General features: G+C 41.2%; 1 protein-coding gene across 5 annotated transcripts in view; it reads right to left on the bottom strand.

Annotated features, from left to right (window-relative positions):
* LYRM4 (LYR motif containing 4) overlaps positions 1-13,111 on the bottom strand; it is a 169,196-nt gene that overhangs the window by 119,270 nt on the left and 36,815 nt on the right. For 4 of the 5 annotated variants that reach the window (XR_008423059.1, XR_008423060.1, XM_053904935.1 and 1 more), the window contains exon 2: positions 5,214-5,334. Coding sequence is in view for 3 of the 5 variants with exons in the window: in XM_053904935.1 (XP_053760910.1) it covers positions 5,214-5,334 (121 nt within the window). In the remaining 2 variants the exon portion in view is untranslated. Of the gene's footprint in view, positions 1-5,213; positions 5,335-7,136; positions 7,294-13,111 lie in introns of all 5 variants that reach the window. The other variant, XM_053904936.1, reaches the window with a different exon arrangement.

The raw sequence follows: 13,111 nt of genomic DNA, 5'->3' as shown, positions 1-13,111 counted from the left end.
TTTGTAACCTCTGAGGTAGAAAGTCCTTATGTACTTCTTTGCTGTCCAGATTGTGTGAGACCTTTTTGCCCAACCCTACACATATATAGTCCATCTTTTGGGCATCCTTTTTGGCACCATCTGGCACATACACAGAAGGCCTCTCCAACTTTTTGATCCTGTTTGGGAAGCAGACAGGGAAGCTAGGGTTAGTGGGGGCTAGTCCAGAACCTGCTTTCAGCAGAGAGGAAATACTCATACAAGCTGCCAGGATCAATCTGTCTTTATAGGACCATTTTATATGGAAATAATGGGAATTTAAGAAAGGTAAAAGGATGCCTCTACTAGTTATGGGGTATGAGATGATGCTTGTCTCTGGAAAGAGATTGGGGACTGATAGACTAGATTATAATTTTCAGGGGACAGTTGGTCCAAGAATGTCAAAGAAAGAACAAGTGTACGTCAGGTTTCTATTCAGTGGGCCATAATTATGGAGAGGGAGCAAAAGGAGTCTGACTTGGTCATAATGGAGGAAAAACAATCTGCCATGCCACTTCTTGAAATGAGAGTAATCCTCAGGAGTGGTGTGCAGGACTAATGAGAAATACTGATGCCAACTAGCACCCTCCAGGGTTGCCACAATGAGACGGGATCTCTGAGCGTTAAGGATACGAAAGAAGAAAGACCTCTGAGGAGATGCTAAGCTGGGTTGATGTCCTTAAGTATCTGGGGAACAAAACTGGGGAATGACTTAATCTTTATCCTTTAGTTTTTACTGACTTAGGAGTTCATGTCCTTCAACTTCTGAGTCTGCTCTAAGCTCTAAGGCATCCAGCCTGCACCTTGGTTCTCTACCCAAAAAAGCCAGAAGAAAATCTTTGCTCAGAGACTTCTTTAAAACTTCACAATCGTATCATGAGTACAGCTGTATTGTTAGCATCACAGCTGACTGGAGGGAATGAAGAAGCATTGGCAGAAAGCAAGATCCACTGTAAAGACTGACTGGAAAGCAGGAAGAGGTAAACAGTGTTGAGAGAGGAGAGAAGTTGGATGGAGGGTTCCGCTTTGAGCACTGCCTTTAAGGATGTGTGTATGTAGCAGCTGGGAAGGTGGCCAGGGGCTTTCTTATCCATGGAAAAATGATGCTTAGATGGATATGCATCCTGGTGGATGGTCTTTGGGTCCAAGGATGCAAATGGAAGAGGGACCTGATAGAAGCATATTACTGCTCGTATCAGTTATGTCTCATTAGATTGGAGGTTAAGGGCCTCATTAGGTTTCCACCTCCCCTTTATGGTTCATTCTCTTTGAAGGAAGGTTCTGGGTAGCCAGCAAGACACCATGATTTTTGTGGCATAGACCCCTTGGCTGAGATGTGTGATCCCAGGGGCCAAACTCTTCACATATTCCTTTAGTCCACATAGGATTATTTTTTTATTTTATTTTTTTAAAGTTTATTTATTTATTTTGAGAGAGTATACGAACAGGGGAAGGGGAGAGAGAGAGAGAGAGAGAGAGACAAAGACAGAGAGAGAGAGAGAGAGAGACAGAGAGAGAGACAGAGAGAGAGAGGATCCCAAGCAGGCTCTGCACTGACAGTGCCGGGCTCGAGCCCATGAACCGTGAAACCATGACCTGAGTTGAAATCAAGAGTTGGATGCTTAACTGACTGAGCCACCCAGGCACCCTCCACAGAGGATTATTAAGAGCTTTACTAGATACTCCCGATAACAATAGTACAATATCAAGTATATACTATGTGCCAGTATGTTCCCAAGGGCTTCACATATATTATTTGATGCTCACCATACCCATGAAGTTGAGCCTGTTCTTATCTGAATTTTACATTAGGCACCAAGAGGTTAAATATGTGGTTCAAGATCACATAGTTAGTAGCCTGAGTCAGGACTTGAACACAGGCAGGCTGGACCCAGAGCCTGTGTTCTTGCAATTAGGCATTGGTGACCATGACAGGGGAGATCCCTACCCTCACAGAAGAGGAGGAAACAGACAAGGCAATAAGGAATGTTATTTTCAGGACTGATAGATGCCATAAGGAAAATGAAAGCAGGATAAGGGACAGAATGACAGAAGGAAGGTTATTTTAGACAGTGTGGTCAGGACAGGCTTCTGTGAGAAGGTGAAATTGGAGTAAAAATCTGAGTGAAAAGGGGAATCGAGCAGTGGGAAGGTCTGGGGAGAGAGTATTCCAGGCAGAAGGTACAAAGCCTCTGCAACGGGAACAAGCCGGGGGTGTTTTGGGGACATCAAGATGGAATCTGAAATAGTGTGAGGGAGACGTAGGCAATGGAGGGCTGTGAGGACTTCTTAAGCACTTCAGATTTTATTGCCATGGTGCTATGAAGCCTCTGGAGGGTTTTGAGCAGGGGTACAACCTGCTCTAATTTTCCTTTTAAAAAAAGATCACTCTGGCAGTGTGTGGAGAATAGATCATTCAGGCGAGGGAAATCAGGGAGGCAAGCTAGACGGCTATTATAGCAGCTGGTGTGAAGAAAATACAGACACTGCTTTATTTTGGGCCTTTAGGCCAAGGTCAACTCATATCAGCTTTCAGCAAGGTAGCTAGAGGAGTCAGTAACATTAACATCTCATAAGCTAACCATGGTAAATTCCTGGATTCAGGAATACTCTTGACAAGACAGGGAAGTGAACAGAAACGTTGTTGACTTATAAATGGCTAATGAGTTCTCTAATGGAATAGGAATGCTTTCATTTGTCAGAACCATTCTGAGCATGAGCAGAGTCTTCAGGGATAACATAATTTTAGGCAGCACAACTCCTCCAAGGTCAAGGAAGGTGCACTTGCCAGGCTGTCCTAGGGAGGGCGCCCTGGCCCCAGCACATGTCCCATGACTGCAGAGTTGGAGTCTGTTTTGAGCATGGATTTACTGGGGATGTGTGATAAGAGCTAGTCTAGTCTTTTTGTTCTTGAAAGGTGGTTTTAGCATTTCAAAACAGGAGAAGACACAGACAATTACATAACAGAAGAAATAGTGGCACAGAGTACTTACAGGCACCTTTTCTAAGCAGTTTCTACTCTGTGCAACTTTACACAGAAAGATGAAGCCAGCCTGTTTGGGAGACGCTTGCCAACTTCCACATAAGAAAGTGCCAAAGAATTGAATCTCTCTGAGTTTATGTGAAATAAGGACTCAGGCTGCTTGCTTTTCCAAGTTCCAGTGCTAAAGGATCCCATAAAATTCAGCCACTGATGTCTAGGAAATGCCATTGTCCTAGAGTTTTCAAAATGACAACTCTTTTACCTGTCACTATCAGAGTGCATGCAAATGTGTAGATCAGTTTCTTTTTCTGACTCCTATTATCTTTTCATGCCCTTCCTTAAAGATCATTTCCTAGGCTTGTCCAGATGTGCCCAAGTTATTCTGTTGCTAGATAACTGTAGAACTCATGAAGGGTTATCAGAATCTGAAAGGTTATTCTAGAAGGGACTGTTTCATCAGATTGCAAGACTTTCAAATGTGACATAAAAAGAAAACTACAGTGCATACTATAGCTTCTTCTTTTTTTTCTTTTTTGAATTCTGTTTAGAGTCAAGCATGAAGAAGGGTTAGGGATGTGTATATGTATGTCATATATTGTGATATGACATGCTGTCAGCCAAGCTGGTATTTCCTGATGATGCTAAACAAGTCCTTTCCAACAGAATAGAGGTTCCTCAAAAAATTAAAAACAGGACTATCCTATAACCCAGCAATTGCACTACTAGGTATTTATCCAAAGGATACAAAAATACTGATTTGAAGGGGCACATGCACCCCAGTGTTTATAGCAACACTACTGACAACAGCTACCATTATGGAAAGAGCCCAAATCTCCATCGACTGATGAATGGATAAAGAAAATGTGGTACACACACACACACACACACACACACACACACACACACTGGACTATTACTCGGCAATGAAATAGAATGAAATCTTGCCATTTCCAACAATGTGGATGGAACTGGAGGGTATTATGCTAAGCAAAATTAGTCAGAGAAAGACAAATATCATTTCACTCATATGTGGAATTTAAGAAACAAAACAGATGAACATGGGGGAGGGGAAGGAAAAGTAAGATAAAAAGAGAGGGGGAGACAAACCACCAGAGACTCTTAAATACAGAAAACAGAGGGTTGCTGGTGGGGTGCTGAGTGGGGGATGGGCTAAATCGGCAATGGGCATGAAGGAGGGCACTTGTTGGGATGAGCACTGGGTGTTACATGTTAGTGACAGATCACTGAATTCTACTTCTGAAATCATTATTACACTACATGTTAACTAACTTGGATTTAAATAAACAAAACAAAATAAAACAAAACAAGCCCTTTCCATAACACTAGGCAGAACCTAGGGAAATGATAAGGGGTTTCCCTTCCATACTTTATAAACAAATTTACTGCAAGTAAGACAGATGAACAGAAGCAGAAATGGAACTTATGGTGTGATTATTGTTAAATCAAAGAAAAGTAGTGAAAAGGATGATTTTTTTAGAGAGTGAGAAAACCAACTGATAGGCTGCTTGGCCTTTGGCTCTTTAATTAATTTTGCAGAAAGAGGGACAAATGACACTACCCAGGAGACCATGCTGCTACAGAAGCCCCACTCCACCTCATGAGAAGGAGAAAAGCAAGCACAAATCAGCGTGATCCCTGGCACCTCTACACGATGAAGACAAAAACACCTTCCAGGGTCTGTTATGGGCTCACTAGCTAAGCAGCTGTGCTTTACACCATTTGCACCTGCAGATACACCTTCCATGTGGCAACGACTCACCAGGATGGTGTCTTCAAGAAAAGGGCAACATCACCTTGAATTACGATTTTAAAATACAAGGAAAAGCAGAATATATTTATGTTCTTTGACATATGTCAACGCATAAGTGTGTAAATATATCTTACAAAGAGACAAAATTTTTAAAACGTTTCCCATATTTAAAGGATCAACCTTGAGTGAACTATGAGAACGCAGCTTCCCAGAAGGATGCGTCCCCTGGAAATTCTGGAAAGCTGATATTTTCCTTTAGGTTCTTCTTGAGTTCAGTAATGTGATAGGTCATCTTTCTGTGTCTATATGAGTAAAAAGAACAGAGTTTCATGGCCCTGTGGTATAAATCATAAACACCGAAAGCAGTGATGTCCAATTAGGAAGGAGATGTCAAAGCTTACAGCGCTTAATGAAAGACAGGACATCATTGAACCATCTTACCTGTCGACGAATTATCTCAAGGTCTCTTTTGGCTTTATTCACTAAGGTTTGAATTTCTACAGGATCCTTTACATTCTTATTTTCTCTGAAGGCATCTCTTATCCTCCTGACAGCATAAGTTCTAAATGAATTCAGGGGGAAAAAAAAAGAAAAGGTGTCAGCGGTCTGAAGCTATGCTTTCAAATGAAATCAAAAGCTCTTCCTGATGAATTAACTGTCTGTATTCCCCTGTGGATAATCCACTTAGATCTTTGCTCTTGGGACAGACCCATCTATTACTATTCTGGGATGACTAAGCAAACAGATTAGGGAAATAAATCTAGCGCACACAAATCACATATAAATGGCAAACTGCTACGGAACTGCTCCTTAGATTACCGGGTCTTTAGTTATTCATGTCTGCATTCTCTCCGTTAACGTGGATAATTGAAACTTTAATGCACAGAGACAAAGCAAGAATTAAAAGAGGTGAAATGATGCACTACACATTCATGCACCGAGACAGTTATGACCTATGCTTAACTTGGTTGGGTCAGCTTTCTAATCTTGTCCCCCTGTTTTAGCGGTTTGTTCCTTTCATGGAACATAACATATAAGGATCCACATTGGGACCCTACCACAGTTGAGGGTGGAGAGGACACCAAAATGCTTTCCTCCATCTTTAAAGTGCATAGATATGCATATACATGCACACACAAACACCCTCTCCCCTTCAATATAAATTACATGCAGCACAGGACGGCAGTTCAAAAGCACGGCATTCAAATCACACAAGCTTAACGTAAGCTTGTGTTTCCTCATCTGTCAAATGGGCATAGTACCACCTATTTCTCAGGGCTGCTGGGAGGATTCAGCTTAAATAATTTATGTCTGGAATTTGGCACAGAGATGGGTACATAGGAAGACCCAAAAACTGAAAGCTCTTCTTTTTTTTAAAAGTTTATTTATTTACTTATTTATTTAGCGCAGGGGGAGGGACAGAGAGAGAGGGGGAGAGAGAGAGAGAGAGAAAATCCCAAGTGGGCTCCCCAGTGTCACGATGGAGACTGGTGTGGGGGATCGATCCTACGACCTTGGGATCATGACCTGAGCTGAAATGAAGAGTTGGATGGTTAACTGACTGAGCCACCCAGGCACCCTGAAAATTCTTCTTAATACCTTAATGCATTAGTCTTCTGCTCTCCTCACGTCACAAGCTCACTTTCATCCTGCATCCTCAGAGTCATACCAAGGTGTGTGTACAAAAGGCAGAATGGTCTGGATAATCAAGAGTCCTTAACCTGATGTACCCCACATGCAGATAGTAACGGCCTTAACCCACGTCTGTCTCATCTACAACAGCCTGAAGACAAGAGACTAAGGAGAAAGAGTCCAAGTCAGGCACATCAGATACCATTTTCTCTAGCCTTTTAATGGTATCAGATGGCTTTGCTTTTAACTTTAAACACCAGCTGAAGAATCTATGTGAAACTATTAGTAACATCTGCACATAGAGGCAAAGAAATGAGAGAAGGGACATATTTCTTAGTGCTTTGGGAGATGGATATAATTTACTGGGAAAACTTGTTTTAGAGAAGACTAATATGGTTTTAGATCAACTTTTCTAAAATAAAAAGACATTTTAAATTAAGAATGCAAATATCGGGTTTTAAAAACAAAAGTAAAATGAAATCTTGTAACGTTAAGAATCGTAAAGGCAAGGGGCACCTGGATGGCTCAGTTGATTGAGCATCTGACTCTTGATTTTGGCTCAGGTCATGATCCTAGGATCAAGCCCTGCGTTGGGCTTTGAGCTGACAGTGCAGAGCATGCTAGGTATTCTCTCTCTCCCTCTGTCTCTGCCCTTCCTCCCCTCAAAATAAATAAACTTAAAAAAAAAAAAAAGAATTATAAAGGCAAAAAGCAGACAGTTTAGGAACTTACATTTTTAGGAGGTAAGCCACTGGGGAGACTTTCATCTGAGCCCTTTGCAGACCAGCTGGAATATTTGCAGAGGCCCTCCTGGGTGCTCAGGATCCATCATGGGGCAACAATGGAAATGGAATCCCTGAACTAGCAGACACTACGTAATGAAGGGCTCCTTCACTTGCAAAGGCACAGGAAAGGATTTTTACTAATAGACTATGTTAGATATTCTCCTCCTGTGTAGCTGCTAATCTAACAAAATTTTAGATAGTACGGAGGTAAGCTAAAAGCAATTTCTCGCGCACTGTCTTGCACAGCATGATGGTTATTAACACAACACAACATCACTGATCATCCTCACACCCATACACTCTTCAAAACAGTTTCCTTGTTGTGGTGATGGGACCCGAGTGGACACCACAATTTAATTCTAATATTCTGTTCTATATGTAGAACTGGTTTTAGAACAGGAATTTACCCCAGGGAGTCATCCATTGTTTTAATTCTTCACTCAGGATGCTTCATGGGCTTTTTGGAAAAAATGTAATGGGCAAGAGTAGTCATTACTAAATTCATTTTTCTAAAAGCTAGTGACTAGCCCAGAATAGCTAGCAAAAAAGGAGTATGGCTTGGAATGGAAAGTCTGAAGTTCTTCTTAAGTTTAAAGAAATCAGGAAATAACTTATGGCACTCTACAATTGTATCAATTGGGCTCATGATCTGGTCTTCTACATATTCTGCTGTGCATTCTTGTTGTCTCCCCAAATCCCCAGAGTCCACACTTAATGGAATAAAGTTCTAGAGTTTGAATTAAATGTGTCTAAAGCAATCAAAAGTTGTTCAAAATCTGAATGCACCTTTAACATATACATGGTTCCCTCTTCTTTCCTGTTCTTCCTCTTCCTCCACTGTCTTCCTCTGCCCTAACAGAAGACATTGCACAGGCTTGGAACCATGCAAGTAACATGACTATTACTTCATGAGCAATTTTTCAGTTTTATGAATTATTTCCAATGATCACAACTTTTTGAAGGTGATCACAAATCTGCCTGAATCTTCAAATTTCATAGGAGAGGGCTAACCAACCATCAATTATTTCATTTCTGTCCCTGCCTGGTTTTTATCCTTTGCATTTTTTTCTACCACTATTAAGGTAAACCATTTATCCTTGAACACGTTCTGGCTATTGGCCTCTCAATCACATCACTGAGCAAGAACATTTCAAAGAAAGATGTGCAGACGCTGCTGTGAAAATGGCAGCCAGCTGCTACACAATCCCTTGCCTTAGGATCATCCTAATGGGAGTCAGATGCTGTTTGAAATAAGGCATGAAAAATTAACACATAAAAGGCAACAGAACAGCAAGAGCTATCAACCACGAGAAGGCAGACCACATCCGCGGAAACAGTAAGGCTTTGCTGCTCATATAGTCACCACTCTATCTCTACCCTCCTGAAGCTTGGCAGAGTTCCTTAGGGCTTCTTTGTGAAGGAGATTTCCATTTGGCTTTCCTTTTCTACCCCAGCCTTTGCTCTTTGGTTTCCCAGCAGCCCTTCAAGCTCTCCATCGCAAGGATCAAACTCCTTTGTGAGGGTCTTCCATGCATTGTAATTTCCCAGTCACAAAATAAACAGCCGGCAGTAATGAAAGTTCTGTATGTAGTTCCCAAGGTTTTGGTTTACTTTCTCCCCTTCCAGAACCACTGTCAGCTAAATGCAGGCCATAATAATCATGGCACCTGGAGGCTCACACTGGTTGTAGCATCCAAAATGTGTGATTGGGAAATAAGCTGATAGAATATCCCTCATTTGCACCATCCTTCATAACCCACCCCCGCCAAGCCCCCCATGCTTGTTTCTCTGCTTATCCATCCTGTAAAACCATCAGCTGCTTTTTCCTTCTTTCCCCAACCCCAAGTCAAGTATCCCAGTAACAAAACAACCTGACCCTTCTTGTAGCCTCTCTGGGGCAAACTCCTTCAACTGCTTGGAGGGACATGTCCTCCATCAACTGGCCTTAACTCAAATGTGCCTTGCCCCTGAAGATCTTCCTTTACAGCCATTAGGAGAAAGCTGCTTAAATTTTGCCATGCCTCCAGATTCCATGGGACTGAGAGGAAAGTGCCAGTGTGTTCTTGGATCCTACTGCTGCTTACGGGTCATTGGTTCACCCCGACACAGTTTTGAGGCCATGTTACCTAATGTTAACATTAGGTACCTATGTTAAGGTACCTGGTGTTAAGCTACCTAACAGAGGCATGTTGTATGCCTCCATGACACTGTTATCTGCTGACTTCTTGATATCAAGTCTCAAGATTCATCAGGACTTAATATCTAAATGGCACTCAGTGTACACATAGGCCTCCAGTTTTAGGTGACTTACAAAATGATCATAATTTTTAACAAAAATAAAATCGTTTAAAGTCGATGATTTTTATAATGAGATAGATGACAGCGTTTGCAATCTTTTACTGAGTTATCTACATTTGCTTTACTGATGGAAAGTTCCACAGCTGGCTGGTTTCTTGTCTTGCTCTCTAGATCTACTAGTTATTTCTTCTGAGGCTCCTTTGTGAGCTCATCTTATTTGGCTGCCTCTTCTATGTTACATTCTCTAGGGCATGTATTGGACCTCTTTTCTTTTTCTTTTTTAAAATGCTATTTATTTATTTTTAAATGTTTATTTGAGAGACAGAGGGGCAGTGAGGGTGGGGGGAGAGGGGAAGAGGGAGAGGAGGGAGAAAAGGGAGAGAGACAGAATCCCAAGCAGGCTCCATGCTCAGCGCGGAGCCCAATGTGGGTCTCAATCTCATGACCCTGAGATCATGACCTGAGCCAAAATCAAGAGATGCTTAATCAAATGAGCCACACAGGTGGCCCTGGACCTCTTTTATTATGATAAAATCTCCTCCAATAATTGAATGTGTTGCCTAAGGTCTCATGATCACATTCATACCATTGGCTACCAGGTCTTTTGCTCACCCATGCCTCCTTTCTGAGTCCCAAATCCATATAAACCAATTGCCTTTGGATTTGCCATCAAAAGATACCCACTATACCCACTACAGCTTTTTCCACTGAGCACTTTCAATACTGAAGTCACCTCCCTCTTTCTTTCCTGACCCCAGTGGCCAGTATTTCCTTTGTAGGTAGGTGCATCTTTATATAGCTAACTACCTCAGCCAGATATTTGGAGATTCATCCTAAATTCCCTCCTTTTCCTTAATTCCTTATATTCAAGCAAACACACCTTTTACATCTCTTCTGAATCACCTTCCACTTCTCCAAACCCTCAGACCTCATCTTAGTTCAGGCTCTTATCTCTCACACTAATGCAGTAGACTTGGGATAATTATAGCACATGTGTTGATCAATAAAATGGATACTACCACCAACAGAGAGAAAGCTCAAGGGTCATTTGAAGGTCATAAGTACTCAGGGTGGATAACAGGGTGAGGGACAGATCAAAAAGCTTCCTTCTTAGGAGTCCAAGTTCCTACTAGAATATAAGCCCTGCACAATAGGGTGTTTTGTCTTTTTTTGTTTACCACTGGATCTAAAGTGCTTGGCTCAGAAATTGTACTCAATAAATATTTAGAGAATAAATAAACTTCTCAAAACATCATAGGCAACATTACAAAGATCTTATGGGGTGCTAGGTGGCTCAGTTGGTAATGCATCTGGCTTTTGATTTTGGCTCAGGTCATGATCACACAGTTCATGAGTTCGAGCCTCATCTCAGGTTCTTTGATGACAGGGCATAGCCTGCTTGGGATTCTCTCTCTCTCTCTCTCTCTCTCTCTCTGCCCTTCTAAAGGTCTTTGGGAAAAAGACCAATAATCAATAAGGAAAACATAACAAAGAATAGGAAACTGAAAAGGAAACAGAATGAGAGGGTTTGCAGCATAAAGATGAGAGGCAGTGGTTACAAAATCTGCACTGAGAGTTCACTGAAGAAATTATGTACTGAACACCTATTATGTAAGTGCTCTATGAGGTGCTGGGGCTACAGGGGAGATCAACATGGTTTTGGAGTCAGAGACTATATAGGAAATCTATTAGAATGAGATGAAAGAGAAACTGGAATTCTTGGAAAGTGAACACAGAGGGCTAAGGAGAGTTTTGGGGGGCAATGGAATAGTTCTTATCTTGATTGGGGTGCTGTTTTCATAAGACCATCCATTTGTCAAAACATTGAAATTGTACACTTAAAATAGATGCATTTTATTGTAGGTAAATTATTTCTCACTAGGTTGACTTTAAAGAAAATTGAAAAGATAAATAGTATAGGAGTTATATCACATGTGCCCAATTTTAAGAGAAACAAAAGCAAAAAGATACCACTAACAAAAGACTGCAATATTAGAAGATGATTATATACATGGGTGAAGTAGAAATTAATGCTGTATTATAGAAACCAGGGTGGAGGACAAACTGGAAAATCAAATCTAAAGTAGAAAAATTATGAAAAATGAGAAATACGTATGAAAAAATTAAGCTTTGGAACAGGGCAAAGGTATTAACCTATGAATAATAAGCGTGAACAAACTGAACTGGGTAGATAATTAAAGTTATAATGGAAGAAAATGTGCAAGGAGTGATTATGAAAAATTGAGGAGACTCATTGAGATTTAACAACCAGAGTACAATGCTAAGATGTTTACTTAGAAAACCGTGAACTCCAAGGTCAGAGAAAAAATAGTTTAAGAAAGGATAAAGAGGGGTGTGGCAGGGCTCAGTTGGTTGAATGTCAGACTCTTGATTTCAGCTCAGGTCATGATCTCATGGTCATGGGATTGAGCCCTGTGTTGGGGTCTGCACTGGGTGTGGAGCCTACTTGGGCTCTCTCTCGCTCTCTCTCTCTCTGCCCCTCTGCTAGCTTGCTGGTGCATGCACATGGTCCCTCTCTCTCAAAAACAAAAGAAGGATAAAGAAAAAACTTTATAGTTTTTATAGTAGTTTTATAGTAGGAGAATGGAACATAGGTAAGTATATCCTCAGATTTCTGTTTTCAAAACCACAAACAAAAAGGCTGTTTCCACAGTCATTTGTTGTTTTGAGGGCCCAAAGGGAGAACAAAATATTATCTGTGATTGATGGCACCAAGTACCATGCACAGGGCACTATGCTAAGTACTAGATATACATGATCTCATGTAATCTTTACAAAGCACGGCTCAGAGAGATTCAGAACATTTAGGCCACGATGACATGTCCAGTAAGTGGCAGACTTGGGTTCTGAACCCAGTTGACTACAGTCTGTGATTTTCAACTCCAGGCCATGCCTCCTCCAGAGGTCGATAAACTCCACCCAAATTGTGATAAGCACTTGGTATAAGCCAAGGTGTTATTCATTGGAAAAGGCATTAAAAAAATTGTCTCTGGCATCACAAAGCTTAAAAAGATCATCTGATCTCTCAATGCTGCTTCAGGTGGTCCTACAAATAGTTCAAGTGCCAAGCATGTCTTATGAAAAGACAAGGAGCTGAGAACATTATGAGGAAAAGAGCTATTGATACAAGCAGAAATATGTGAAATAACTGAGATTAGTTGTTTTCAAAAGGAGGACAGTGACCAATAAGAAGGGTTGTGGAGAGAGGAGGTGAAGTTACTATTAGAAAACCTACTTTGGAGACCAAAGCTTCTTAGCTTTGGGGCAGCTGTAAACAAAACCTACTATATACTTCCCTGTTAAAAATCCCCTAATGGCATTTCATAATCTTCAGGATAAGGGTCAAACGCAGGGACAGCAGAGCCCTGCTCATCTCTCACATTCCATCGAGCACCATTTCCAGCATGGACCACCAACCCTAGCCTGGCATTTCTCTATACAAGGAGTGTCCTCCTCCAGCCTGATTTCTTGGCTAACTCCTACTCGTCCTTAAAGAGCTAACCCAGTTAGAAACAAATATGACAAAAGATTAATATCCTTAGCACATAAATAGCACATATAAATCGAGTGGAAAGACATTAGGACCACAGTAAAAATATAAGA

The sequence above is a fragment of the Panthera pardus genome, unplaced genomic scaffold (genome assembly GCF_024362965.1).
Source record: "Panthera pardus isolate Hobbes unplaced genomic scaffold, ASM2436296v1 HiC_scaffold_17, whole genome shotgun sequence".
Taxonomy (NCBI): domain Eukaryota; kingdom Metazoa; phylum Chordata; class Mammalia; order Carnivora; family Felidae; genus Panthera; species Panthera pardus.
Note: the sequence above shows the minus strand (reverse complement) of the source record. Positions and strands in the feature narration are given on the sequence as shown.